This window comes from Bos javanicus, chromosome 5 (genome assembly GCF_032452875.1).
Source record: "Bos javanicus breed banteng chromosome 5, ARS-OSU_banteng_1.0, whole genome shotgun sequence".
NCBI lineage: Eukaryota > Metazoa > Chordata > Mammalia > Artiodactyla > Bovidae > Bos > Bos javanicus.
The window spans coordinates 113,352,748-113,377,723 of NC_083872.1; the positions used below are offsets into that span (position 1 = coordinate 113,352,748).

Consider the following 24,976-nt stretch of genomic DNA (forward strand, 5'->3'; position numbering starts at 1 on the left):
GAAGGGGGGCTACTTCCCTGGGTTCCGATCTGAAGCAGCAGCTTTGCCAGTCTATCTTGGATCCTTCTTACTGCAGAAAGAGACCAGTTGAGGAGGGAAATCTTTGAGTCGAGATGAAAATAAAGAGCAAAGCCTGGAACCAATGCCTGGAGTCTGCAGCTCCCGGTCTGCTCCTGGGACCTTCTGGCCAGAGGGTGCCCAGGTCTAGCCCAGCTCCCCCACTGCTGATTGTATCTTGGGCCAGGTCCCTCCACCTCTCTGGGCCTTTTCTTCCCTATCTGCAAAATGAGCCATATAATCCCTGCTCAGAAACATGAACTGGTCCAGATTTTCAGGAAAGCAGTTTGACCAAAAGGGCTCTAAAAAAGGTCAAGGCCTTTTTAAAGCAACAACTCTCCTTCCGGGAAACAGAGACTCAGTGTCCTCATCTGTATACTGGAGGTGAGGAGTGGGGATCCTCTAGGTTCCCTTCCAGTCCTTGGAGGGCCACAGGCCAGGAGGAGAGCTTTGCATCCAACCCCCACCTCCGTTTTTCAGAAAAGGAAACTGAGACTGGACTAGGGGTTCAGTGGGGACACAGTGGTGCCAGAGGTTTGCATGTCTGGGCCCCAGGGGGCTGCACCCACTTGTGTCACCGCCAGGGCCCACCCCCTGGCTGTGGTAGCAAAGGTGGGGAGGGAGACGGGGGTGGCCGAGAACAGCTCAGGCTCCCCCAACTCTGAGAGGCAGAGAAATGGAAAGTTGGGCCCATTCTGGGCCTGCCCCGACCCTCCTGCCTACAGCCCTCACCCTGACCTCACCTCAGCCACCTGGTGGCTGGGGGGATGGGGGGAAGCATCTGAGATGTGTTCAGGATGGAGAGAAGAGACTCAGATGTGGCTGTCCGGTTCTGGGGGGCGCCAAATGGCGCAAGCCACTGACTATCTTCTGAGCTGGGAAAGGGCTGGGCTGGAAGGGCAGGTGTCTACTGGGCAGCTCTGATGGGCAGGTCAGGAACAGATGGACAGAGAGCTGATGCATGGAAAAGAGCATGGTCAAGGTGGGAGTCCTCTGGCAGTCCAGGGGTTACAACTCCAAACTCTCACTGACAAGGGCATGGGCTCCATCTCTGGTCAGGAACTAAGATCCCACAAGGCGTGCAGCATGGCCCAAAGAAGAGAAAATAATATGGTCAAGAGCCTACAGAGGGGACAACATGGTGCTCAGAATACCGTCTTCTGACTTCCCAATCCCTCGCCCCTTCCAAAGGTGCTAAACTGTGCAAAGTCCAAGGCCACAGTCCAGGACAGAGTCCAGGTCAGGAGGATCTAGCCCTCCTGATCGCAGGAGGTTTGGCAGGAAAGCCAGTAGCTGACTGAGTGCACAGCGTGGTCCAGAACTGGAAGGGAGGGTCTTGATTCCAGGCCCCAGGGCAGGGGCACCACGGTCAGAGGAACAGTTCCACTGGGGTGGTGGATGCCTGACTTGGGGAGGACAGGCCACAGAGCGAAGGGCACTCAAAGGACATCAGGTCCAGCTGGTTCAAGGCCACAGGCCTGCCCTGGCCTCCTAACTAAGGCGCCTCCTGCAGGTCCTGGGCCCTGCCCTGTATACAGCGCTGTGTGCCCCGGAGGCCGCTAGCACTCCAGGTGGGCTCATGCCACTGTCAGCATGCCACCAGTGTGCAATTGCAGTCCAGCCCCACAGGCTCCAGACTTCCTCCCAAGCATGAGCCTGGGGCTCTGGAAGCTGCCACCAGGGCAAAAATGGCATCACAGATCTTAGCAGATAGGCCAAGCTCAGGGGTGACCCTAGGATACAGATACCCAAGAACCAGCACAATTCAGGCTATTTCTTAAACCCATCTTGTTCTAAATCCCAAAGCAAACCGGTCAGTTGGTTACTCACTGCTGCCATTTGCATCGGTTTAAAAGCGGGACAGCTCCGAGAGCAAGTATTAAATACAACCCAGTACAAATTAAGCATCCTCCTACTCAGTGCTTTCCTAGATTCATTCTGGTTTATGGTGGTTTCCCCAAGCTTAAAGGAAAACTCTACTCAGAGTATCCCAACCACTCAAAAAGCACAGAGCTCAGCCATGACCTTTGAGGACTAGGACAGATGGTATGAGTTTATTTTGTGTATTTGTGCTCACTCAGATCAGATCAGTCTCTCAGTTGTGTCCGACTCTTTGCGACCCCATGGAATGTAACCCACCAGGCTCCTCTGTCCATGGGATTCTCCAGGCAAGAGTACTGGAGTGGGTTGCCATTTCCTCCTCCAGGGGATCTTCCCAACCCAGGGATCAAACCCGCCTCCTTAATGTCTCCTGCATTAGATTCTTTACCGCTAGCGCCACCTGGGCAGCCCAGTCTGAGTTTAAGCCAATGCTAACATGCGGTACAATGCCATGCAGTCCAAACCCTGTGGTCCGGGTGCCTGTAGCTCTGCAGGGTTAGCTGGGGAGCAGGTGGGCTCCCAGAAGGGACAGTGGGCACCGGAGTGAAGAACTGAATTCGGCCTCCAAGTCCGGCTGGTGGCCCATAGAGAGGGTGGGGGCCACCTCCTGCCCTCCTCGGTGGCTACTGTAGCTCAGGCCCGGCAGTCTTGGTGGTCACCAGCTCAGTGGAACCCAGTTCTGTGGCCGGCACAGGGACGCTGTGGGTAGGTGGGGTGGCCGCTGGGTCTTCACTGGGCAGAAGCCAGATGGGAGCCGTGGCATCCAGGGTTCCGGGGGAGAGTGTGGTGTCAACATCCAGGGACTCTGGGGTGGGGGTGGGGGGTTGCGGGTGGTGCAGGGTCAGGATTGGCTCGCAACCGTCCCCACCCACTGTTCTAGAAGCCTCCCTGGTGGGACAGCCCTCTGACTGATGGGAGAGAAGTCAGTTGATAAAGCCCCACTGGTGGGATGGGGTGGGGTGGCACGTGATGGGCCCTCAGGACGGGAAGTTTCTAGAGCTGGTTGGCAAAATGCCAGTGCTGACAGAGGGCAAGGAGAGGTGGGAACCAGTCTGGCTGTCCCAGAGAGAGGGTAGGATAGGCCACTCCCCCCCCAACCCTCAACTGGGCTCCCCAGCCTTGGGTTTCTTCCTCACACAGGTCTGGGACATTAGAGCTGTGTCCCTCGCCTGGACTGGGGTCTCTGGCCGGACTATTTCTCTCCATTCGGCCTTGCCTCCTTCACACCATCCCTACCCCTTCACCCACCCCTCCTCGGACCCCTCAAGGGCCATGCCTCCCCTCCGACGGCCCCCAACCCTCTCCAGTCCCCTAGACGAGGAACTTACTGTCTGGGCCTCCGTCCGGGGCCTCCGGGACCTCCGCGGCCTCCGGAGCCTCGGGGACCACCGCCGCGCCCGGCTGCCGCCGCCGGCGCTTCCAGGTCACCAGCCCGAGCAGGGCCAGGGCCAGCGCAAGGCCCAGCAGCGCGGGGGCTCCGAAGAGCAGCGCAGGGAGCGGCAGCGCCGCTTCGGCCTCCGCGGGGGTCCCCGGGCCCGCCGACTCCTGCGGCTGCAGCGCCGTCCCGGGCGCCAGGCTGCTCGGGTCGCCTGCTGGAGGGGACGGGCAGGGGGAGCAGGGGGCGGAGGGAAGGGGGGTGTGGGGAGGGGGAGGGCCGGAGGAAGGTGAGGCTGGGCCGCGGAAGAGGGGGACGGCCGGGCGGGGCAGCGCAGGCCGAGGGGGCGAGAGGGGGCCGTGAGGGCCACGCGCCGACGGCTGGGCCCCCTCCAGGCCCCCGGCTCACATTCCCCACCCCACCTTGCCAGTTAACCCGAGGCCCCCGCCCCCTCCCCACGTCCTGGGACAGGGCGGCGGCGGGTGGGTGGGGAGGGCATGCCTGCGACTCCGAGCATCACCCTCCTTCCCGCTCCAGGGCTGCCCCGTGCGCGCGCGCCATGCGTCGGCGCGGCTCGACTCTTACCCAGTCTAGGCCCCGTCGTCCGGAGGAGACTGCAGGCCACACAGTTGCGGACCAGCGGGTCGAAGCACTGGGTCTGCAGGCACTGCGTGGGTGCCGGCCGGTCCTTGCCCCGCAGGCTTCTCCGCCCTCGCTGCATGCTGCCAGAGCCTCTAGCCTTCTGCGCGCACCCCCGCCGCCGCCGGGACCAAGTCTGGGCTCTGCTGCCCCGCGGGGAGGAAACCGGGCGGGGCGCCACCCACCCCGCCCCAGCCCGCCCTCCTGCCTGCTGGAGTGGGACCACTCTTAGCCCGTGGACCAGCACCCCAGACCCTCTGTGGTTTCTCCATTCAACCATCACCCCTAGACAGCCATGGGGCGGGCCCTATTCTGGGTGCTGAAATCAGGCTGGGACTGAGACCCAGGGGCTTGATCTTGGGGCACAGAGATGGGCCCCTTAAGCAGGACACAGAGCTCTGGGGTGGCGTCCCCAAGGCCAGCCTGTAGTCCCAGGCCATCCTCTCCAGTCCTCTTCCCCTTCCTGCCTCCTCCTTCAGGGAGCCCTCCTGTCCTTCTCAGGCAGCGCTGGTCAGTTTGTCAAACACAACCGGGGTGCCCACATTGTCCCAGGCCCCCTGGGGGACTCCCACACCAGGAGGTGGCAATGGGGGAGGCAGTGCCTCTCCGCCACAGCATCACTGAAGGTGATCCCCATGGAGGGGACAGGGAAAGTTCATGGACAGGGCAACTTTATGGACAGAACGAGCAGGTGTTTGCTAGATGGAGTGAGGTCCACTGGAGCAGGCAGTTAAACAAAGGCCTTCCGCCAAATCCAAAGGCCAGGTAGTGCTGGGACCAGAGGGCGGGGCTGGGTCTTTGACTGAGAGAAGCCAAGACTCTGGCTGCAAGGGCACTGGGGAGCCATGGAGAGCTTTCAGCAGGAAGTGTCCCAGTCAGACCTGCCTGTTAAACACTGGCTGGAATGGAGTGCGTAGATAGGGTGGTCCAGGGAGCTCAGTCTCTAGCTCTCAAGCAAGAGGAAGACTCAGACCAACCAATAAATAGATAGACAGACCAAGGCCCAGCAGGCGGTAGGCAGCCCACCCACCTTGACTTCTTTTTCCCAGGGCTGTGTGTGTTCAGGCTGCTCACCCTTGTGTCTCATCGAGGCTCCTCCTGTCTGTCTCTTGTGTTTGGGGCAGCCCCACCTGACTCTCACCTGTGTCTCTCGGACCGAATCTCAGGCAGACACACAAGCCCCCTTGGCCTTCCTGGACAGATGCTGGACCCCCTACTTGGAGCGGCGGGGGGCCAGGGCTAGCAGAAAGCCTCAGGAAGGAGCATGGACTTGGTGCCCTCGTGGTGGGCCTACCAGACCCCGAAGCACTCAGGGCTGGAGGTGCACAGAGGAAAGAGTAACTGTCCAGGGGGCAGGGAGGGGGCTCAGGGCCAGGACTAGATCTTTAGCGGCTGAAGCAGGAGGGAAACCTTCCAGACAGAAGGTGGGACGGACAAGTTCACAAGCAAGAGAGGGGCAAGGGGAAGCTTGCCCTGGGGACCGGCTTGGCTGCTGCCTTGGGGGTCCAAGGCTGCGGATGGGCAGGGCCAGGCCTCGCCCCGCAGGCCCTGGGGGAGTGAGGAGCCCCAGGAGGTACTAGAGTGGGTGGGATTCTCTGAGCTGTGCCTTCGACGGGACCCTCTGCCTGCTGCTGTGCAGCTGCAGCCTGGCCAGGGTGGGCAGCGCAGCAAGGAGGCTGGCACCACAGCCCAGGGCCGGGGAATGAGCCAGCAGTTGTTTCAGAGGAAAGAGGGACGTGATGGAACGAGGGGAGCAGGGCTAGGCCCCCCCCAGGTTGCTTGCTCTGGAAACCCTGAGACAGCCGGCCTGCAGGAGCCCGGGGCCCACTGCCTCTCAGTCCCCTGCCCATGGGCCAGCAACTCTGTGGCAGGAAGGTGTAGGCGGTGGGGCAACTGCAAAGGAGAAGTGGGTCTGGGGTGGGGGTGTGGGTGTGAGTGTGGGTGTGTGTTGAGCGGGTGGGGGAGCCAGGAGCCTGCACAGGAGCCAGGGCAGGGCAGGCCCTCCTAGAGGGCAGAGGGGCGGGGGCAAGACAAGAAGACTGGGTCCCCCTCCCCACCCCATCACTACTGATGCCGCTCTTACCTGTTAGCTGTGGACAGCCGAGCCCTTAATAGCATTGGGCATCTCTTCTAACCTCTGTGTGTGCGTGCTCTTGGCGACCCCATGGACTGTAGCCTGCCAGGCTCCTCCGTCCTTGGAATTTCCCAGGCAAGAATGCTGGAGTGGGTTGCCATGCCCTCCTCCATCCAGGGCCTCTTCCTGACCCAGGGATCGAACCTGCATCTCTTGTGTCTCCTGCCTTGGCGGGCTTGTTCTTTACCTCTGTGCCACCTGGGCAGCCCCTTCTTTGAAGCTGGGTGCTGGACAATTGGGCAGGGGGAGCTGAGTCTCAGGAACCTGGGGGAGAACCTATGCCTGGGGGATGGGAGGGCCAGGTCTGGGGTCGTGTACACAAGCCACACCTGCACGGGCGGCCCTGGGCCTCTGTCTTCCTGCGGCCGCTCTGACCCTGGCGGAGAGCAGAGGAGGTGACCGGCAGGGCCTCGGGCCATTCGGGGAGAGTGGCGCCTGGTGGCGCAGGCCTCCTGGAAGGAAAGAGGTCCTCACTGGACACACAGGCTTCCCGGGCGCCTCCTGCGTGCCCGCAGGGGCCTGACTCCAAACCTTTTCACTTTTGCTTCCTAAATAGGGAAGCCGGGAGACCTTGAATCTCTGTTTGGATGACTTAGGGGTTAAGAAATTTCGGGACTTTCCTGGTAGGCCAGTGGTTGAGACTCTGAGCTTCCACTGTAGGGGGCACGGGGTTGAATTTCTGGTTAGGGAACTAAGATCCTACATGCTATGTGCTGCCAAAAAAAAAAAAAAAGAGAAATTTCACCATCAGACCATATGGTAGAAGTTTATTCCTCAATGTATTTTTTCATATCCTCTGAAGTCAATTTATTACTTTTTAAAATTCACCATCTGTATCACTTTTTAACTGTGAGATTTGACCAAGAGGGAGGGTTAAGTTTCTAAAATCAAATGTGGTTCAAGCAAATGTCCCCTGTGCTCTTGACAGTTTTTACTTTAACTTGGTATCATTACTCTATGTATGCACAAGTAGAAAATTAGGGACTTTGTTGCTGAAAAACCCTTCTAATTGAATGTATTAGTGTTCTCAAGTTTTAATTCACCGAGTTTTTTTTTTTTAATGATTAATTTGAATCTGTCAGGGAAAACAGAGTCTCCTTTGATCTGTCCCCCAAAATACCCCCCAAAACACCCTCCCCATGGTTCTGACACAGGTGCTATCATGATGTCATTTTTTTTCAGATGGGGAAATAGGGACTGTGAGGGGCAGAGGGATGACCCTGCACCTACGGGGGTTGGAAGGGGGTGCGGCTCTGGCTGGGGTCTGTGTCCAGCTGAGCATGAAGTGTGGCCTGTGCCCTTCAAGCCTCAAGGACAGGGTGGGGAAGTGAGGACATTCTGCCTGGTGGATAAGCTCAGTGTCAGGGGTGTGGAGAGGGGAGGCCCCAGGGGCAGAGAGGCCCAGCCCCCAGATCTGGATGTGAAAGTGCTCTGAGACCTGGGATGCCTGTGTTCTTTACTTAAAAATTAGTTTTATTTGTAATTTTGTGACTAATATCTGAACATGTTCTCATGAAAAAAACCCTCATACAATACCGAAGTCGATGAGTAAGAAGGGGCATTTCTCTGCCGCTCCCCAGAGGGGGTGTGTTTTCACTTTGTTGAAGCCTTTCATCCCAGTGTTATTTTTATGCCTTTACATTCTCGTGTACAATCAAGTTTTGTGTTTCATAGAGAGAGGGGCCACGGGCTGTGATGGCCTGTCGGTCTGAGTGCTTGTGTTGGCTCTCTCGTGTCATCTTCTTTTTTGGGGCCAAACCACATAACATGCAAGGTCTTAGTTTTCTGACCCGGGATCCAATCTAGGTCCTGGCAGTGAAGGCGTGGAGCCCTAACCACTGGACCACCGGGGAATTCTGTCTCACTCCATCTCATTTTGTCACAGCGGCCAGGGCCCCCAGAGTCGAGATTCCCTTTACCTTTCTTTATTTTGGGGCTGCACCAGGTCTTCTCTACTGTGAGAGGCTTCCTCTAGTTGCGGTATGCGGGCTTCTCACTGCGGCGGCTTCTCTTTCTTGTGGAGCAAGGGCTCAGTACTTGTGGGACTCAGGCTTAGTTACTCCTTGGCGTGTAGAATCTTCCTGGACCAGGGATTGAACCCATGTCTCTTGCCTTGACGTGGGGATTCCTATCCACTGTGCCTTCAGGGAAAGCCCTCCTTTGCTTTTCTCATGTATTGGGTTGGCTAAAAAGTTTAGTTCAAACTTTTGGCCAACAGATGTCATTTTAGCTCTGACATCCAAGACACTGCCAGAAAGTCTCCTTTCCCACCAGGGAGAATGGGAAGGGTGTGATGTGGGGCCTCTGGACATGGGGAAGTGTTGGGAGAGGCAGGGAGGTCAGCTCAAAGTCCTGGTGAGGCCAGAGGTCCCTGGGACCCCTCTCCCCTTGAATCCAAGTTACACAAGGTGAGACCTTGGAACAGAGGGACAGAGGTGGGAGTGCTCCCTGAGGCTGCCTGTCCAGGAAGCAGTTAGGAAGTCCTCGCCCAGGCTCCCAGGCTCCTCTGCCTATCCTCAAGGCCCCATCCCTCCCCCCGCTACCAATCACACACGTGCAGCCCCAGCAGATCTCTCAGCCTGGCCCCAGGCTGGGGGGTGTGGGCCTCCATGTGAGGTCCGAAAGGAGACCCGGCCCCTCAGCCTCACAGGGAGAGGAGGCCCGCACCCTCTGGGGCCAGGCCTACAGGTACATAAGGTGGACAGAGATGCTGAGACTTGGCGGGTGGGGCAGACGGGGAGCAGGACCACCACCCAAGGGGCCAGCTGTCCCCAGGCCTCATTCAGGGCACCACCCAGGAGGGACCGGGGATGTACCATGGGTCAAGCAGTGTTCTAGGTTCTGGGGCAATAGCAGGGAACCACAGAGACACAGACCCAACAGTGAGACCACAGAGGAGGCGAGGAGGTGAGACATGCTAGGGAGGAAATGTCAGGAGCGCAGGGCGGCCGGGAGGGCCGGAGCCTTGGCGACCTTGGAACAGGAGGACAGAGGTCCGAGTGACCCTGAGGATGTCTGGGGAGGAGCGGGCGAGGCCCGGGGACCAACGGGCCGCAGCAACCAGGGAGACGGCGGCGTGCATGCCCACCGTGGCCTGGCCCTGTGCCCCCTGCCTTGACCTGTGGGGGAGGTGGTGGCCTCGAGATCCTTTGCAGAGAACAAAGCAAGCTCAGGAGGAGGGATGAGCCAGGCAGCCCCGGGCCCTAAGCCTTCCTGCCACCGCCCCTCCATAGCACTTCTGCCGGTTGATGACATCGGCGGTGGGCGGGGGTGGGGGGTCTAGTCCAGCACAGAGGAGGACCGAGAGCTGGGGTCCCCTCTCAGCCTGGCCGGGCAAGGCTGCTACCCAGTCAGACCAAGCACCCGCTACATGTTAGCTGCAGAGGCCCCCCCAGATGTCTCTGGCACCGCCCCCCCCCCCGACACCACAGGTCACGGGCACCAGGGATGGCCACGCGCTGTCCCGCCCAGAGCAGCTGTTCAGGGACCCCAGCCCCATCCCTAGGGTCACACTCGATTGGGCCTCACAGCTTCGGGGTGCAGCGAGCTCCGCAGCCCACCCCCTCAGCCTCCCCAGGCCTCGCCCCGTGCCCCATGTCTGTGAGAAGTCCTTTCACAATGATTCTCTGCTTGCACGCTTGCAGCCCCAGGGGAGACTGAGCGGGGCGGGGGCGGCGGGGGAGGGGTTAGGTGAGCAGGCATCTTCTGGAAAGGGTCCCTTTGAGCTGGAGTCCTTCCAGGTAGGCCTGGCCCGGCACCCGGTGTGTTTGGGGAGGGACATCCCGCAGCGGGGCTTTAGTTCAATCACCTCCTGCGCTCATCTCACCCTCCACACCCCTGGGCACAGCCAGCCAACCACTCCCCCCGCAACCCCTGGGGCCACCATCTGCGGAGGGCGTGGAGGGCCAGACCCTGGCAGGTGCGGTGCCTGGCCCTTGGGTTTCTCTGAGCCTCTCGAGGACCTCGCCAGGCTGCGGGGCCCGGGGGTGGGAAGTGAGCCACCCCAGGTCATGCTGCAGGTTGGCCGCAGACCCCGAGGCAGTGGGACGCAAAGGCCGGGTCCTTTCCCACTGCATCACTTCCCCTCTGTGGCCAGGCTGCTCTGTCTTAGCCACAGCCCCAGGCCGCCCCTGCCTCTGCTCGCTGAGGGGTGGCAGAGACGCAGGTGCCAGGCTCGGAGCCCCCTCCTGGGCTGGGAGGGGAAATAGTGTCAGCCCGGGCCCGGGATGCCTGGGTCTGGGTTGCCTTCTACAGAGAGCCTGAGACCCTGGGGCCTGGGCTCGAGGGCTGCCCGCAACCAGGTGGCCTGAAGACCCAAAGAAACCTGTGCCCCTGAGCGTGCCCTGCCCCTCTGGCAGCCTCAATGCCTCACCCTCGTGGTGTGGGGCCCCGATGCCCCCCTCCCTCCCCTGTGTTCTCAGGGAGCATGGAGCCTCAGGCTGCCCACTGCCTTGGACCTGCTGCCCAGGGGTCCATGCCCACCATCAGTAACCACCTCCGACGTGACCGCCTGTGACTGTGGCCAGCCTGAGGTCTTTGAATAGCTTTGAGGTTTTTTTTGTTTGTTTAACATCACAGCTTCTCGCTCTCGGTCCTCACAAGCGGTTGGAAGAGAGGCATCAGTTAGCCTGACCCCAAGCTACAGACGAGGAAACGCAGGCACATCGAGCATGAGAGTCAAGGGCAGCCTTTCCCATCTCCCTCCCTGGCACCAGGCACCTGTGCTGGGCACCACAGGGGCGTCAATACAGGCCCTCCTTCACTTCCCTCCGTCACACCGGCTCCCAGACAGGGTCGCTGGCCTCCACTCGCTGGCTGGCTCCCGGGCCTGAGGGCTCAGCTCCGCTGTGAGGCAGAGGCAGGGTTCCAGGGTTCCGGGGCCCCCTCTGAGCTCGCTGGAGCCTTGACAGCATGGAGCTCCCCCAGCATTTGGAAGGCTCCCAGGTCCTCGGCTGGAAAATGTGATGCCATTTCTCTTGTTAAATGGCACCAGGTGGCGAAGAAAATGTGGCACAGGCACCAGAGAGAGAGAGAGGGAGAGAGAGCCCCGTGTTGGCTGGGGGCGGGGAGGGGGTATGGAGGACCCTATTTGACTCCATCCCAGATGTGGCAGGCAGGGCGTACCCACACCCCTGCTCGCTCCTGCTTGGACACCTCGGCCCGTCACCCTCCGCTCCCCTCCAGCAGCCCTGCGGGGCCCCAACCTTTATGGCCCAGGCTCCGAGGGGCTGAAGACAAGGCTGGTTTCTAGGACCCCAGGTCCTTCTGGGAAGCTGACCTCCTGAGCCTCAGCTGATCCTGTCCATCCCCGCGGAGACCCACTCCCCACCTCGGCACAGAAGGGGGCCTCCCTCCCCAGATGCGGAGGGAGTTCTGGGCTGGAGCCCCAGGCTCCTACCCTGCTCCCCGCCCTCCCCTCCACGAGGCCTGCCCGCCCCTGTGCTAACGGGCCCCAGCAGGTGGGAATGGCTCTTCAGGGCGCTTTCTCTGGCACAAGGCCCGCGTGTCCACCATTTCTGGGTTCTCACTGCCCAGTAGACATGACCACACCTCTGTTCAATGATTGGGCGCACAAGAGAACAACCAGAGAGAAAAAGCAGAGCACTGGGCCCAGGGCTGGGCTCTGCCTTCGATTACCTGTGTGGCTGTGGGTATGCCTCTGATGACAACAGTCTCGGTTTCGTTAAATGTAAAATGGGGAAACACTGTCAACTTCACACAGGTCTGCGGGGAGGGCGGGTGGCAGGAGCGACTGTGAGAAGCGCTCGGTAAAGCATGAAGCTCTGCGGAGGTCGGGGTGACGTCTGAGACCTGAACCGAAATCACCGCAGCTGAGGTTCTCGATGGGGGGGTGCCTGGAAGACCAGCCAGGCCTCGGCAAACTTTACTGAGCAAGCACAGGGGTGGAGAGGAGCCCAGGGAGAGGAGAAAGGTGGGTCCCACCCTCATGACTCCTGCACCGAGGTTCAGGTTGGCCCATCCGTCAGTGAAGTGCGTGAGCTGCGGCTGCCATGGCGACATCAAAACAGAGGCCCTGCGGCGTTGGCACTGCCCAGGGCATCAAGCAGGGCCCGTCCTGAGGCCTGAGGATGGAGGGGGGCTGGGAGGGCACTGGCATGCTCCAAGGAAACCAGGACCTAGCTCTCTTCCTCTCCCACCAGACCTCCTCCTCACCCAAGCTCCCACGGGAGCGTCCAGCTGGCCACAGGGGCACGGCTGCAGCTCACACCTGGCTGCCAGGGTTTCTGCAGCCTCATTCAGCATGGCCACAGATTCTAATTAGACCCCGAGAAGAAGGAAAGCGGCCGTCTTCACACAGTCTCTCACGGCCAGCCCAGAAACCCGCCCTCGGTCAGGCTCTCTCACTCAAGACTTCATGGTGTAATTCCTGGATGTGCACCAGCTTTATAACTTAGCTCTGCGTGATTTCACATAATAGTTCAAGTGTTCGTGGAGTGCTTACCTGGCGCCGTGCAAGCATTCACACATTTATTATGAAATACGTGGAGCATAAACAAGCGCAGGAGTAACACAATACACCTCAGGCGCCTCACCTTTACCACCATGTCCCTCAACCCTTACGACGCCAGCAAGGTAAGCTGAACAATCTCCATCTAACACCTGGAGAAACTGAGGCTCCGCAGGTCCCATAAGAATGGCAAGGCCAGGATGTGCTGTCGGACTAGGCTCATAGAGTTCAAGCTCCCACTGCCCAACTCTTTTTAAAATATTTATTTATTTGGCTGCACCGGGTCTTAGTTGAGGCATGAAGGATCTTTAGTTGTGACATGTAGGATCTAGTTCCCTGACCAGGGGTCGAATCCAGGCCCTCGGCGTTGGGAGCGCAGTCTTGGCCACTGGACCACCACGGAAGTCCTTACCCACTCTGACTCTTAACTGTTTGGAATCAGTTTCCTCGTCTACAAAATCAAGGTGGTGGATGAGTTCAGTGATGTTCAAACTTTTAGCCATGAACCCTTTGTTCAAACGAAGTCTCGAGAGGAAAGACGTCAGATGGATGAAGACTTGGGGCTCTGCTGGGGTGGGCATGAGAGGGGTGGGGGGCCGGAATCTGACCAGCTGGACTGTCCCCGCTGCCTCCCCGGCACTTCCTGTTGGAACACGAGGACTCTGGGCCCTGAGGGAACTGCCCGATGACCCAGGCCTGCCAAGCCTTGGCACCGTCTCCAGCAACAGTGACTGTCAGCCTGGGCACCCAGCCATAGGGGAGGGTGGCCGGGGGCTGGGGCCTCACAGGTCCTCCAGGGAGGGGTTCTCGGAGCCCCTCATCAGGGACAGCAGGTTCAGGGCCGAGACGCCAGGCACATGGCCCGCGCAGATCTGCAGCAGGCGGACCAGGCGCTGCGCCATGGCGGCACGGAAGTCTTCTATCTGCAGAGGAGGAGACAGGACCCCGGTGAGGCGGTGGCCAGAGGGGAGCTGGGAGCGGAGACACGGGGACAGCCATGGGCACTGCTGCCCCCAGGGCCACCCCCTGTTCGCGCCACACCTCACCGAGCAGCTTCCAATCACCTCAGCTTATGGAAACCCTTCAGACACCCTCCAGGGACACCAGAGACGCTGACCCCTACTTCAGAAGAAACGAAGGCTCAGCAGGCGGGGCTGGCGGGGTCAGCGACACCGTCCAGAGGCATGGTGGGCAACTGTCAAGCTGGGGTCTGAACCAGGGCTACTCCCAACCAATGCTGAGGCGGCACCCCCTGGGATGTCTCTGAGACAGACACGCCCAGGTTGGAAAGGAGGGGTGGGGAGAGTGGTCCTCACGGAGGACAGGGAGGTGCCATCAACAGATGGTCCCTACCCGGAAGGGCTAGTGGGCCCAGAGGAGCCGTGGGATTAGGCAGAGGTAATCAGACTGTATGATGTGAGAGTTGCACTATAAGGAAAGCTGAGCACCGAAGAATTGATGCTTTTGAACTGTGGTGTTGGAGAAGACTCTCGAGAGTCCCTTGGACTGCAAGGAGATCCAACCAGTCCATCCTAAAGGAGATCAGTCCTGGGTGTTCATTGGAAGGACTGATGCTGAAGCTGAAACGCCAATACTTTGGCCACCTGATGCAAAGCTGACTCATTTGAAAAGACCCTGACGCTGGGAAAGACCGAGGGCAGGAGGAGAAGGGGACGACAGAGGATGAGAGGATGGCATCACCGACACAATGGACATGGGTTTGGGTGAACTCCGGGGGTTGGTGATGGACAGGGAGGCCTGGCGTGCTGCGGTTCACGGGGTCAGAAAGAGTTGGACACAACTGAGCGACTGAACTGAACTGAATCAGACTGTGCGAAGGCCCCAGCTGGCATGGGCGAATGAGCTGCTCCAGAAAGGTAGAAGAATAAACGGTGATGCTCAGATGGCGTCCCCTGACCAATAAGTGGCCTCAGAGAACCTCCTCCTCCTCTTCCTGTTCCCTCTCTAACTGGGGAAAGGGCGCCACCATCCGCCCAGTCACCCAAGCTAGAGCCGGGACATCCTAAAGCCCCCCTGCTCTTACTCTACCTTGTCACCTGTGAGTCCTGGGTTCCAAGTCCAGGGGCGACATCTCAGTCCTCACACACTGGCCTCATTCTCAGCGGGGTCTCCTCTTAGTGGAGTCTGAGGCAGCTGCTGCCTCCCTGGCAGGCCATTTCTCCCTGGCTCCTGGGACCCACCAGCCCCCAGCTTTTCCTCCCACCTCTCAGGTCGCTCCCTGCTCTGTGTAACACCTCACGACTGGGGCGGGGGTGGGGAGCAGGGGGCGGGGCTTCTCAGGCTGAAAACTCCAGAGTTGACTCTGACTCTTCTTCCTCTCCTGTCTCACAGGCAGGCCATCCACACACCTGTAGCCCAACCCTGGAAACACCCAGCATCAGAGACCATCCCAACTCCCCCTTCCCTGGCCACCACAGAGCCCAGACCACTCTGAACTCAGTCCCCAGGCCCCTCTCCCTATTTCTGCCCTTGCATCCCTTCAGCCTACTCTTCTCCCAACAGCTGGAGGGGACCCATTCAAAACCCAAGTCGGGCTGCGGCCCTCCCTGGCCCCATACGCCTCCGCTGCCCCAGTCTAACTCAGAGGGAAAGCCAGCATGCCTTTACTGCGACCCACAGAGCCCTGCTGTCTGGCCCAGTGTCAGTCCCCCGGCTCTGCTCCAGGCGCCCATGGCTCCCTGTGGACCCTGAACACGGCAGGCAGCGTCCAAACTCAGGGCCTCTGCACCTGCAGTTTCTCCAGCCTCGTGGGCTTTTCCACCAGGAGGCGCCTCCCTTATGTCTTCACTTAAAGGTCAGATTTTTAGGGAGTCCCTTCACCCCCTATTTAAATCCTGTTGCTTTACCACCACCTGACATGTCACATCACCATGCCCTAACACATCACGCACTCTACTTCCTTACCGTGTTTCCTCCACTAGAACAGGATTGGGAGTGTTAACACTGCTTTGTTCTATGCTGCCTCCCGAGAGCCGAGAACAACACTGGACAGGCTGTAGGTTATGTTAAGAAATATCTGTTAAAGAAACCCTCTGGGCTTTGTGGCCTTGGCCTCCGAACAGTCCCTCCAAATGGCCGCTGCTCTCACTCAGGCTCCACGGTCTGCTTCCTGCAGCCTCGTCCCCGGCCTCCTGCCTCTGGCTGGGCCTCCTCCCTCTGGCTGGGCCTCCTCCCATCCACACACCTTACTCCAGAGACGTGACCCCCAGAGAGCTGAGCCCATTGTGACTGCCCTGATGCCGATGGGAAGGAACGGGTGGACTCACTGCCTGGCTTCCAAAGCCCTGCGGATCCTCCTGCCACAGCAGGTGTGACATGCGGTCTATTTCCCTCCATTGAGGGGCAGGGCCAATGTCGGAGGCATCTGGTTCTCAGGGACTCGCACAGGGCCTAGTAGCAGAGCTGGGAAATAACTGCCCTGGGTGAATCCTGCACCTCCCTGGGTGTGTTTCCTGTCCTGTAAAACGGGGCCAGTGTTTCTCGCCATGCAAAGGCCTCAAAACACGATGAGGCTCCAGCTCATGACGTGGGGGAAAGTGCCCCGGACAGGACCACACAGGTACCAGGCACGCTGGCTGTCCAAACACTGGGTACATCGGATGAGAGGATGCCAGGCTTAGGTTCTCAGCCCGCCGGCTCCAGGCTGGAAATAGGAAGTCAGCCACAAACCTTTTCTTGGTGGTTCAGATGGTAAAGAATCTGCCTGCCAATGCAGGAGACCCAAGTTTAATCCCTGGGTTGGGAAGATCCCCTGGAGTAGGGCATGGCAAACCACTCCAGTATTCTTGCCTGTAGAATTCTATGGACAGAGGAGCCTGGCGGACTACCGTCCATGGGGTCGCAGAAGAGTCAGACACAACTGAGCGACTACCGTTCTCAGGCTAGAGGGCAACACAGGACCTGGTACAGCCTGCCACCTCCTGGCCGCGCGCAGAACTGCACCACCACGCACCCGTCTGCTGTGGATTGCCATTCCCCTTGAGAGCTAAGAAAAGGAAGGCCGTGCGAGTTATCAGTGTGTGTGTGTGTGCGCGCGCGCGCGTGTGTTGAGGGGAGGGGCTGACTTGTTCAAAGCCATGCAGCCAGCCCGCTAAGCCAGGAAAGAGTCAGCGGCACACCAACCTGGCTCTTCTGCTGACTTACTCGCTGTGTGACTGTGAGCGTGCCGCCTCTCCTGTTGTGAGCAAAGCCAGCAAGGACGGGCACCTCAGGGTGCCTCAGGTCCTACCTGTGAGGTCAGAGCCTTGGTCAAGTCGGGGTTCTTAAAACAGTGATCAGATGTGAAACACAGATCTGTGGCAGAGCAGTATGTGCATCTTAAGCGACACACTGAGTAAGAGGCCCTGCTGCTGCTAAGTCACTTCAGTCGTGTCCGACCCTGTGCGACCCCATAGACGGCAGCCCACCAGGCTCCTCCATCCCTGGGATTCTCCAGGCAAGAACACTGGAGTGGGTTGCCATTTCCTTCTCCAATGCGTGTGAAAAGTGAAAGTGAAGTCACTCAGTCGTGTCCGACTCTTAGCGACCCCATGGACTGCAGCCCACCAGGCTCCTCCGTCCATGGGATTCTCCAGGCAAGAGTACTGGAGTGGGGTGCCATTGCCTTCTCCAAAGAGGCCCTAGAACAGGTCTATCAGCTTCTGCAGAATCGCAGAAGCTCATGGGGTCCACCTCGTCCCCACAGGACGTGCCAGTGTCTGCTGCTTCTGTTGCTAACAATCACAGGCTCTGCTAACACTACTGTCGCCTCCCATCTACATTCATAATGTTAAATTCCTCCTAGAGGTTAGTGAAAACAGAAGTAATTTTTTTTCTTGTCCAAAGCCACAACTCCCCTGAATTCTTCTCCCTTCAGAATAGAGGGGTCCATAGACCCTGAAATGCTTCTCCCTTCAGACCAGAGAGGTCCATAGACCCCGGCGTCAGCACTTCTGGTCTAGATGGTGAGGACGGACCACACGCTGACTCAGCTCCTTCTGCACCACATCACTTGGCCTTTGGGGACAGGCATAAGACCCAGAACAGAAACACAAATCTTTAAAATGAACCTCAAAACCAGTAAACCTAACTTATATGGGGAAAGAGTCGGAAAAAGCACGGATACGTGTATACCTGAATCGCTTTGCTGTGCACTGAAACAACACAGCACTGTAAATCAATATACTCCAGTATAAAAAATAGACAGACAGAACCCTAAAGCAACTGAGCGGGTCTGGTGTGCAGGTGGGGCAGCCCAGGACCCGGGAGCCCTCAGCAGACCCCCAGAGGGAGCAGAATCAACTCTTGCCGAGAACCCTTTAGCAAAATGTCTTCAGGCTCCACACTACACACAGAGAGGCTGGAGAGCAAAACTCATCGGCAAAGCAGAAATCTGCTGTACCACCCTCACAGCTAGGATTCAGCTTGTGAGAAATCCCAGGAGAAGCGAGTCAGGGCAGAACCAACATCACATGTATCCATTCAGCCATCCATCCACCTATCCACCCAACTTCCACCCTTGCTGCCTGCTGGACCCCCTGCCCCAGGCTGGGAGCAGACAAGGTCTGCGATCCAGGGAGGTAAGGGGGAATGGAGGGCATCCTGACTGCTGGTTAATGAGACAGACAGGATGCCTGGCCTCACAGCTCTTACATCCCGGCAGGAAAAGTGAGATATTAACAGGGACCCATAGACACACACACAAGACTTGGTCATGAGTACAGAGAAAAATGTCAAAGCATTGGCACCTGGTGCACAAACGGAACTCAAGATGTCACCCTACTTTACAGGGGTGCACCCAAGGCTCACGGTGACCCACCCACGGACAGTGAGTGGAAAAGCCAGGATTCCAACGAGGATCTGGCCTCCACATCAGGAGCCCCTTTGCTCGGGTACTCATGATCCTCCAAGAAGCACCCCGCCATGCCCTCTGTGTTCTGACTGTGCCATCCCATGGCCCACGTGAGCAGGTCCTCACCTCTAGGTCACAGAAGAGCAGGGGGCTCCGGTAGGTGTGGGCCAGCTTGACCACGGTGTTCCGGTGGATGCTGCAGTGGCTGTCCCGCCCAGCTGCAAAGAAGCCACGCCGGTCACCTCCACCTCATGGCTATGATGGAGGAGGCACTGGGCCCAGGAGGTCACGTCCCCTCTCTGGGCCACAGTTTCTACCTTCTTTTCAGGGCAGTCAAGATCATCAGATCAGAAAACAGGCTAAAGGGACTTGATAGAGTCGGAATAAACCCATGAGTTTCCTCGTCTATGAAATGAGGAGCATAACAGCACCTACTCTGCTGAGTTACTAGAGAAAGCCCGTGAGCGAATACAGAGAAGTGACCTGGCATTCACTTCTCCACCAAAGCTTACTGAGAATATGGGAGCCAGGCCCTTCACGCCAGGAGCTCGCAGTGCAGCTGGGGGAGGCGGGCAGACACACCATCAGTGGAGGCAGAAGGGTGAGGAGTCTGACAGAGGCCTGCATGGACACCCCGAGGGCCCAGACAGCAGGGCTGGTCAGGAAGGTGTCCCCCAGGGGGCAGAAAATGGGGGTCAGGCACATAAAAAGGAGGAAAAAGTATTTATGAGAAGCCACATGGTATAATCATTAAAGGCGTGGGCCCTGGAACATGACCAGCTAAGTATGAATTCTGCTCTACCACTGTCTAGCTATGGAGCCTTGGACGAGTTACCTAACCGCATGACCAGCTTCCTTCGCCGTAAAAGAGAAACAACAGTACCTACCTCAATAGTACTTTTTGTGAAAATTAAGTGACACAGAAACAAAGCACTTCGACAGAGTCTGGTCTATAGTGAGTACTCGATATAGGTTAGCTATATTTTTTTAGGTTTTTTTTTTTTAATGTGGATCATTTTTAAAGTTTCTATTGAATTTGTTACAATATTGTTCCTGTCTTATGTTTTGGTTCTTTGGCCAGATGGCATGTGGGATCTTAGCTGCCTGACCAGGGACTGAAGCCTCACCCCCTGCACTGGAAGGCAAATTCTTACCCACTCGAGCGCCAGGGAAGTCCCCAAGGTTAGCTACTATTATTTCCACTGTTAACATTACAGAGTCTCGGAGAACTATCTGAAGAAGAGTAACAGGAGATGAGCCACCAGGCACCCCAGGGCAATGATCTCGGCAGAATTAACCTGGCAGAACGATCAGCTCCGACTTGCTTTATGGAGACAGACAGCAGTCAGATTCCAAAGCCCACGGCCTCCCCATCACCCAGGCTGCCTCTGCACGGAGTCCACCATGGGCGCACCCACGGCAGCAGGCAGGGGAGGCACTCACCCCCCGTGGCGAGGAAGGCCACCTTCCCCAGGAAGAAGGCCGCGTCCAGGTGGCACAGGGACTCCTCCACGCTCTGCAGGCTGGGGCGGCCAGGCCAGGGCAAGAAAACAAGCAGAGGACATACCTCACAACAGAGAAGGCAGAAGAAACCCCCACGCCTCTGATCCCAGAGAGGCCAGGGCATAAGACGAGGGTGACGGGAGACAGCCCTGGAGGAACACTTTGTCCTTTTGTAGCTTTAAACTGCTTCTAATTACAAAGTGAGTCAAGTCTGTGAAATGATCAAATAGTAAATACTGGTGTACAAGTAAAAAGTAAAACTCCCTGTCTCCAGCACCACCTCTAGTTTTAACTCCCCAGAGATGACTGCCACAATAGTTTGGGGTGTGATTCTTCTGGAATTTTCTTCATATGCAAATCCAGACAGTGATATGTATAAGCAGCCAGTTAGGTCTAATTGGGTTCGATGTCTCTGTTACATTCTTTGGAATGACCACACTGTACCCCAAACTAACTGCCTGCCCTGTGGTGGACATTTAAATGGTCTCTACTTTTTCACCTTCACAAAGAGCGCTGCATGAATATTGTTTCCTACGTCTCCTACTAAGCAGATGTTTCTGTAGAACAGACGCTGGAAGTAGAAGGGCTGTCTTTTTTTTTTAAGTATGTGTCTTTTTAAAGTGTGGATAACTATTGCTGAATTGCTTTCCAGTAAAATGACAGCGATTTTAAGTCATATCAGTTGTATGAAAACACTCTTTTCCTCTAAACAAGGGCACCTTGACCTGCTGGGTTGAGGCTTTCACTCACTGGTGTCCAGGGAGTGATGAAAGACTGTTGTCTTCCAGGCCAAAAGCCACCTCAGTAGGGCTTCATGAATGAACAAGGCCTGAGACCAACAGCCCTATGGCGCAGACGGTTCTCCGGTGTCCCTTCTGGTAAACAGAGAGGCCTCACCCAAACAGCAGCAGACCTGTGAGCCAAGGGAGCCCACAGCAGGTCTCAGCCCTTTCTTGCCCCACCTGGGCCTAAGTCCCTGCTGACTGGTTCCCAGCGGTCAGGTCGTGTGGTCTGGACCCAATCCTTGTGTCTGCTGTCTCCGTGCCCCCCGGTTTTCAGGCGTTTCTCCCACAGCCTTCCCTTATCCCCCACCACAGGACTAGGTATCTGCCCTGGTTTCTGTGCTGGACCCTGTGTCCTCAGCCAGCTGTCTCCAGGAAGGAGGGGAGACCTTCCACCTGTATTCCCTAGATCGGCTGCAGTCCTGACCCCAGGGCTGCCAGCACTGTGGGGAGGCCAGGCCAGGCCACAGGCATGAAGATCACCCACGCTGCCACTGCCCCAGCTCTACAGTGGACTGGGCTCTGACCCCGCACAGGCCTGGACGGTCCTCCACACATGCTGTGCTCCTGCCTTTACACCAGCCCTCCACCTGGGACATCGCTCACGGTCACCCTTGCCTGGCTAACGCCTCCTCACCTCTCAGGTGGCTTTTAACTGACTGATTGCCGTGTGTGGCTTCTGTGCTCTTAGTTCCCCGACCAGGGACTGAACCCAGGCCCCCACAGTGAAAGCGTTGAGTCTTAACCACTGAACCGCCAGATAATTCCCTCCGGTGTCTATGTAGATGTCACCTCCGCCAGGAAGTCTAGCTTGACCTAAGTCCTCAGAGGCAGAGGTCTTGTCCAGGCTCTCACAGTCCCAGGCTTCCCCCTTTGACAGTACACTTCACAGGTACTGTAAGTGTCTGTTCAAAAGTCTAGATTCTCCCCTAACGGACCCTGTTCTCAAGGTCCGTCTCACTCACATCTGTGCTGCTCTCAGGGAGGCAGAGTGGCCCCAGCGAGCATTAGACAAATGACAGGTGACACCGCTGGCATTTGTCAGTGTCTTCTAAACATCTTGCATTGGCGCTGGCTCCTCCCTCCTCACCGTCTAGGCTGCCCCCAGACAGCCTCTCCCATTCTCCTCTCCTTCCCTTGACAAGTGAGGCCACCATCCCAGCACAGCCCTAAGGCACCCCTGAGCACTGACAGCCCCATCCCCTGGCTCTCACCTGAGTTTGCTGTGCAGGTTGACCACGAACACAATCAAGTCAATTCGGGGCCGATTCACGCTGCACGGCAGAGGGAGGGACCTTGCTAAGTGGCTGAAAAACAAGAGATTGCAGGACTCAAGGTACATGTGCCCACATCACAATGACAGTTCACATGCTACCCTTTGTAGGGGAAGAGGCTGTAAAAAGCTCCTCCCCTATTCACCTGAAGCTTCTATGTGTGTTTTAAAAATATTTATTTATTTGGCTGTGCCAAGTCTTAGTTGTGGCACGCAGAATCTTCGATCTTTGTTGCTGTATGTGGGATCTGCGTTGCTGTATGTGGGATCTGTGTTGCTGTATGTGGGATCTGTGTTGCTGTATGTGGGATCTTTGTTGCTGTATGTGGGATCTGTGTTGCTGTATGTGGGATCTGTGTTGCTGTATGTGGGATCTTTGCATCCTGCAGGAATTTTTTTTCTTAGTTGTGGCTTGTGGGATCTAATCCCCGACCAGGGATCAAACCCGACCCCCCTGCATTAGGAGCATGGGGCCTTAGCCACTGTACCACCAGGGAAGCCCCCACAGGAAGCTTTTGTGGGCAAGACTCCTCAAGTGAGCACAGAGGCAGGGCAGAGCTGTTCTTATTCAGATTACCCCTGCTTTACTCTCCCTGCCAGAAAGTTTAGTAACTGCTTTGGCAAGACGGGGTTTGGGATATAAGATGGCATCTAGCCATCTATCCTGAATGCTGGGAGGGAGGCCAGGCTCAGAAGGGGAGGGGAAGGTGTTAGACTATGAAGTTTAGGGGTTAAGACTGAAGCCCTTTGGAATGAGATAGAAGTGGGTTTAAATCCCAGTCTGTCAACTATCAGCTGTGTGACACTGGGAAGTCACCCTCAACATTCTTGTAAGTACCTGGTCTCAGATTGTCAAATACCCACCTGAAGCGGTTTTTTTTTTGAATCCTCTATTTCTGCCCATTTCCATTTATTCCTATTACTCATCTGCCCCTACCCCTCAGCTTCTAATTCAAGAATACCAAAAAGTATACAAAATATAACAAAAGTTAAAACACACACACACACACTCCTAAAAGTTCAGTTACCTAAAAATTACTACTATTAGTGTTAGAACATTTTTCTAACTATCTTTCCATGTACAAATGTATACACATTCAGACACTAGACTATAGTAGATAGAATCTAGAAACAGGGTAATAGGATTTCCTTTTTTAGTAATGATTTCCATCTTGCTCAAGGAAGGCAATTTGGTCCACATTTTCCTTTAACTCTGATGCCAATTATTTTTTAACCTTTTCCTATTTCTGAGCTACGGGATTGAGTTTATCGGTGATTGTGTTTGGTGTTCTATAGCCTACAAGCCTGGTAAGACAGGTGGGGCACAGATGGACCCATAAACAATCTTTATCTCGAGGGAAAGACGATGTTCTCGCTAGGAAAGGGCATTTCCAATTCCCATAAAGGAAATACCCTTTAGATTTGGATCATTCAACACAGACCCTTGGAGCTTGTCTTTCAATCAGGGAGAATGACACCCACATATACTCAGTCACTTGACTCCTGCCAGCAGCTGTTTCTACTCCCTATCAGTTAGAAAAATGAAAGCAAAATATACTTTAGTCATCTTTTCTCCAAATTTGGGAAGTATCTGAGTAACTGTTCTGGGCCAAGTACTGCTCAAGGCAGTGGGGCTTCTTCAGCAGTCAGTAAAAGTGAAAGTCCCTGCCCTCAAGGGGCTAACCTCGGGGTGCCTCGGGGCGGCAGACTGGAAACAAACAAACATGTGAATAAGGAAATTTCTTTTTTTTTTAAAAACAAGCTCTGGACAGTTTTATTAAAGAAAAATTGTACATGGTTTACTTTTCACCAGTCTGTTCTGGCATGCTTCTAATATCAGAATCACCTGGATCAATGATAGCCAGTGTGCATACTCTGTAATATTTTCCACATGCTGTGCCCAATTCAATATTATTGCCACTGTAGTGATGGACATCAGTTTTGGCCAACGTGGCATAATACGGAAATTTCTTTATAGTGACAAGTGCTAGAGGGAAACAGAAAAACTGGCGTGACAGAGGATGCTTTACACCGGGACAGATCACGCGTCAGGACGGAGACTCCGAGCGGTGGGTCAAAACTCGCCCCACCTGCGTCGGCCTCTCTGGCCTTCCGCTCCACCCCTCCCCGCTCTCCCAAGCCTGCGATTGGACATCTCTAGGGCAGGCTACTTACACCTTCAGCTCCGAGGTGCAGTCCGCCTTGAGCATCGAATCGGCCAGTTGCTGCAGAAGAGCATCCTCCGTGCCCACCAGCTGCCCAGAGAGAGAAGGCGGCCAATGGACCTCTGGATACAGCAGCCCCGCCGCTGGGCCCGGACGGCCGCGATCCCGGGATTCTGGCTGTAGCGCGCGAGGCACTTTTTACCGAGGGGACTACGGCAGGCATTGGTGAGGGTCTGAGGTTTGCATCCGCTCCGGTTCCGCTCACTACCCGCCCCCCTCGCCCCCGAACCCTCCCTGGAACAGCCTGGTTTCTACCGGAGGCCTGACACGGATACAGGGGGAAAACCACAACCGCGTCTTAGACCGCCTGCATCCACCCTGCGCGCGGGCTCCCGGCCCAGCCGCTCCACCAATCGGAAACTCAGAAAGAGCACTTATTGGTGGAGACATCCCACGGCGTCAAGAGGGCAGCGAACTCTGATTGATTCAGAGAGAGGCTCTCCCGCCCACCACACTCCCGCCGGAGCAGCCCGGGCCAGAATCTCAGAGAGCCACAGAGGGCCTGGCCGCTGAGGCGCGGCCCAGGAGGAAATGCGGGCGCGGGAATCCGGGCTGCTGACGCCTACCAAGATGGTGGCCGTGTTCAGGCCAGGCAGCTTGTCCAGCGGCCGTAACGCCGACATCCCCGGTGACTGACGGAACTGCAGGTCGCAGGGTGCGCGCCGGACTTTCAAACAGCCCTCCGGCCCGGCCCTGGTGCGTAACCGCGGGTCACGTGACACCGTCTGGGCGGGGCTTCCTGTGGGGCGGGGCCGGGCAGGGCCTTCTTAAAGGAGACACTACCGCT

General features: G+C 57.0%; 2 protein-coding genes across 5 annotated transcripts; both read right to left on the reverse strand.

Annotated features, from left to right (window-relative positions):
• Window positions 1–2,083: 2,083 nt before the first annotated feature.
• TNFRSF13C (TNF receptor superfamily member 13C) lies at window positions 2,084–9,488 on the reverse strand. Of its 2 annotated transcripts, none has more exons than XM_061418682.1 (3): window positions 3,899–9,488; window positions 3,267–3,527; window positions 2,084–2,743 (listed from the first exon to the last, which is right to left on the reverse strand). In XM_061418682.1, the coding sequence occupies exons 1-3, from the start codon at window positions 4,230–4,232 to the stop codon at window positions 2,562–2,564; spliced, it is 777 nt and encodes a 258-aa protein (XP_061274666.1). In that variant the 5' UTR covers window positions 4,233–9,488; the 3' UTR covers window positions 2,084–2,561. The 2 variants fall into 2 exon arrangements, with proteins under 2 accessions (XP_061274666.1, XP_061274665.1); XM_061418681.1 differs by having other exon boundaries at window positions 3,267–3,530.
• Window positions 9,489–12,803: 3,315 nt separating this feature from the next.
• On the reverse strand, window positions 12,804–24,916 carry CENPM (centromere protein M). 3 transcript variants are annotated; one of them, XM_061418683.1, is made up of 6 exons: window positions 24,756–24,914; window positions 24,140–24,219; window positions 21,906–21,998; window positions 19,850–19,929; window positions 18,533–18,624; window positions 12,804–13,478 (listed from the first exon to the last, which is right to left on the reverse strand). In XM_061418683.1, exons 1-6 carry the CDS (start codon window positions 24,810–24,812, stop codon window positions 13,338–13,340), a joined length of 543 nt encoding a protein of 180 aa, XP_061274667.1. In that variant the 5' UTR covers window positions 24,813–24,914; the 3' UTR covers window positions 12,804–13,337. The 3 variants fall into 3 exon arrangements, with proteins under 3 accessions (XP_061274667.1, XP_061274668.1, XP_061274669.1); XM_061418684.1 differs by lacking the exon at window positions 24,756–24,914 and adding an exon at window positions 24,332–24,730; XM_061418685.1 differs by lacking the exon at window positions 12,804–13,478 and adding an exon at window positions 14,255–15,569 and having other exon boundaries at window positions 24,756–24,916.
• Window positions 24,917–24,976: the final 60 nt, after the last annotated feature.

Excerpts from the sequence above, each read along its gene's own strand:
- TNFRSF13C (XM_061418681.1), bottom strand. The coding sequence starts at position 4,232 with ATGGTTGAATGGAGAAACCACAGAGGGTCTGGGGTGCTGGTCCACGGG. Across the intron at positions 3,531-3,898 it reads GACGACGGGGCCTAGACTGG|CAGGCGACCCGAGCAGCCTG; the intron begins GTAAGAGTCGAG and ends CGTCCCCTCCAG. Across the intron at positions 2,744-3,266 it reads CCCGGACGGAGGCCCAGACA|AGTCCCTGGATGTTGACACC; the intron begins GTAAGTTCCTCG and ends CCCCCACCCCAG.
- CENPM (XM_061418683.1), bottom strand. The coding sequence starts at position 24,812 with ATGTCGGCGTTACGGCCGCTGGACAAGCTGCCTGGCCTGAACACGGCC. Across the intron at positions 18,625-19,849 it reads GGCCTTCCTCGCCACGGGGG|CTGGGCGGGACAGCCACTGC; the intron begins GTGAGTGCCTCC and ends GCTTCTTTGCAG. Across the intron at positions 13,479-18,532 it reads TGCTCTTCTGTGACCTAGAG|ATAGAAGACTTCCGTGCCGC; the intron begins GTGAGGACCTGC and ends CCTCCTCTGCAG.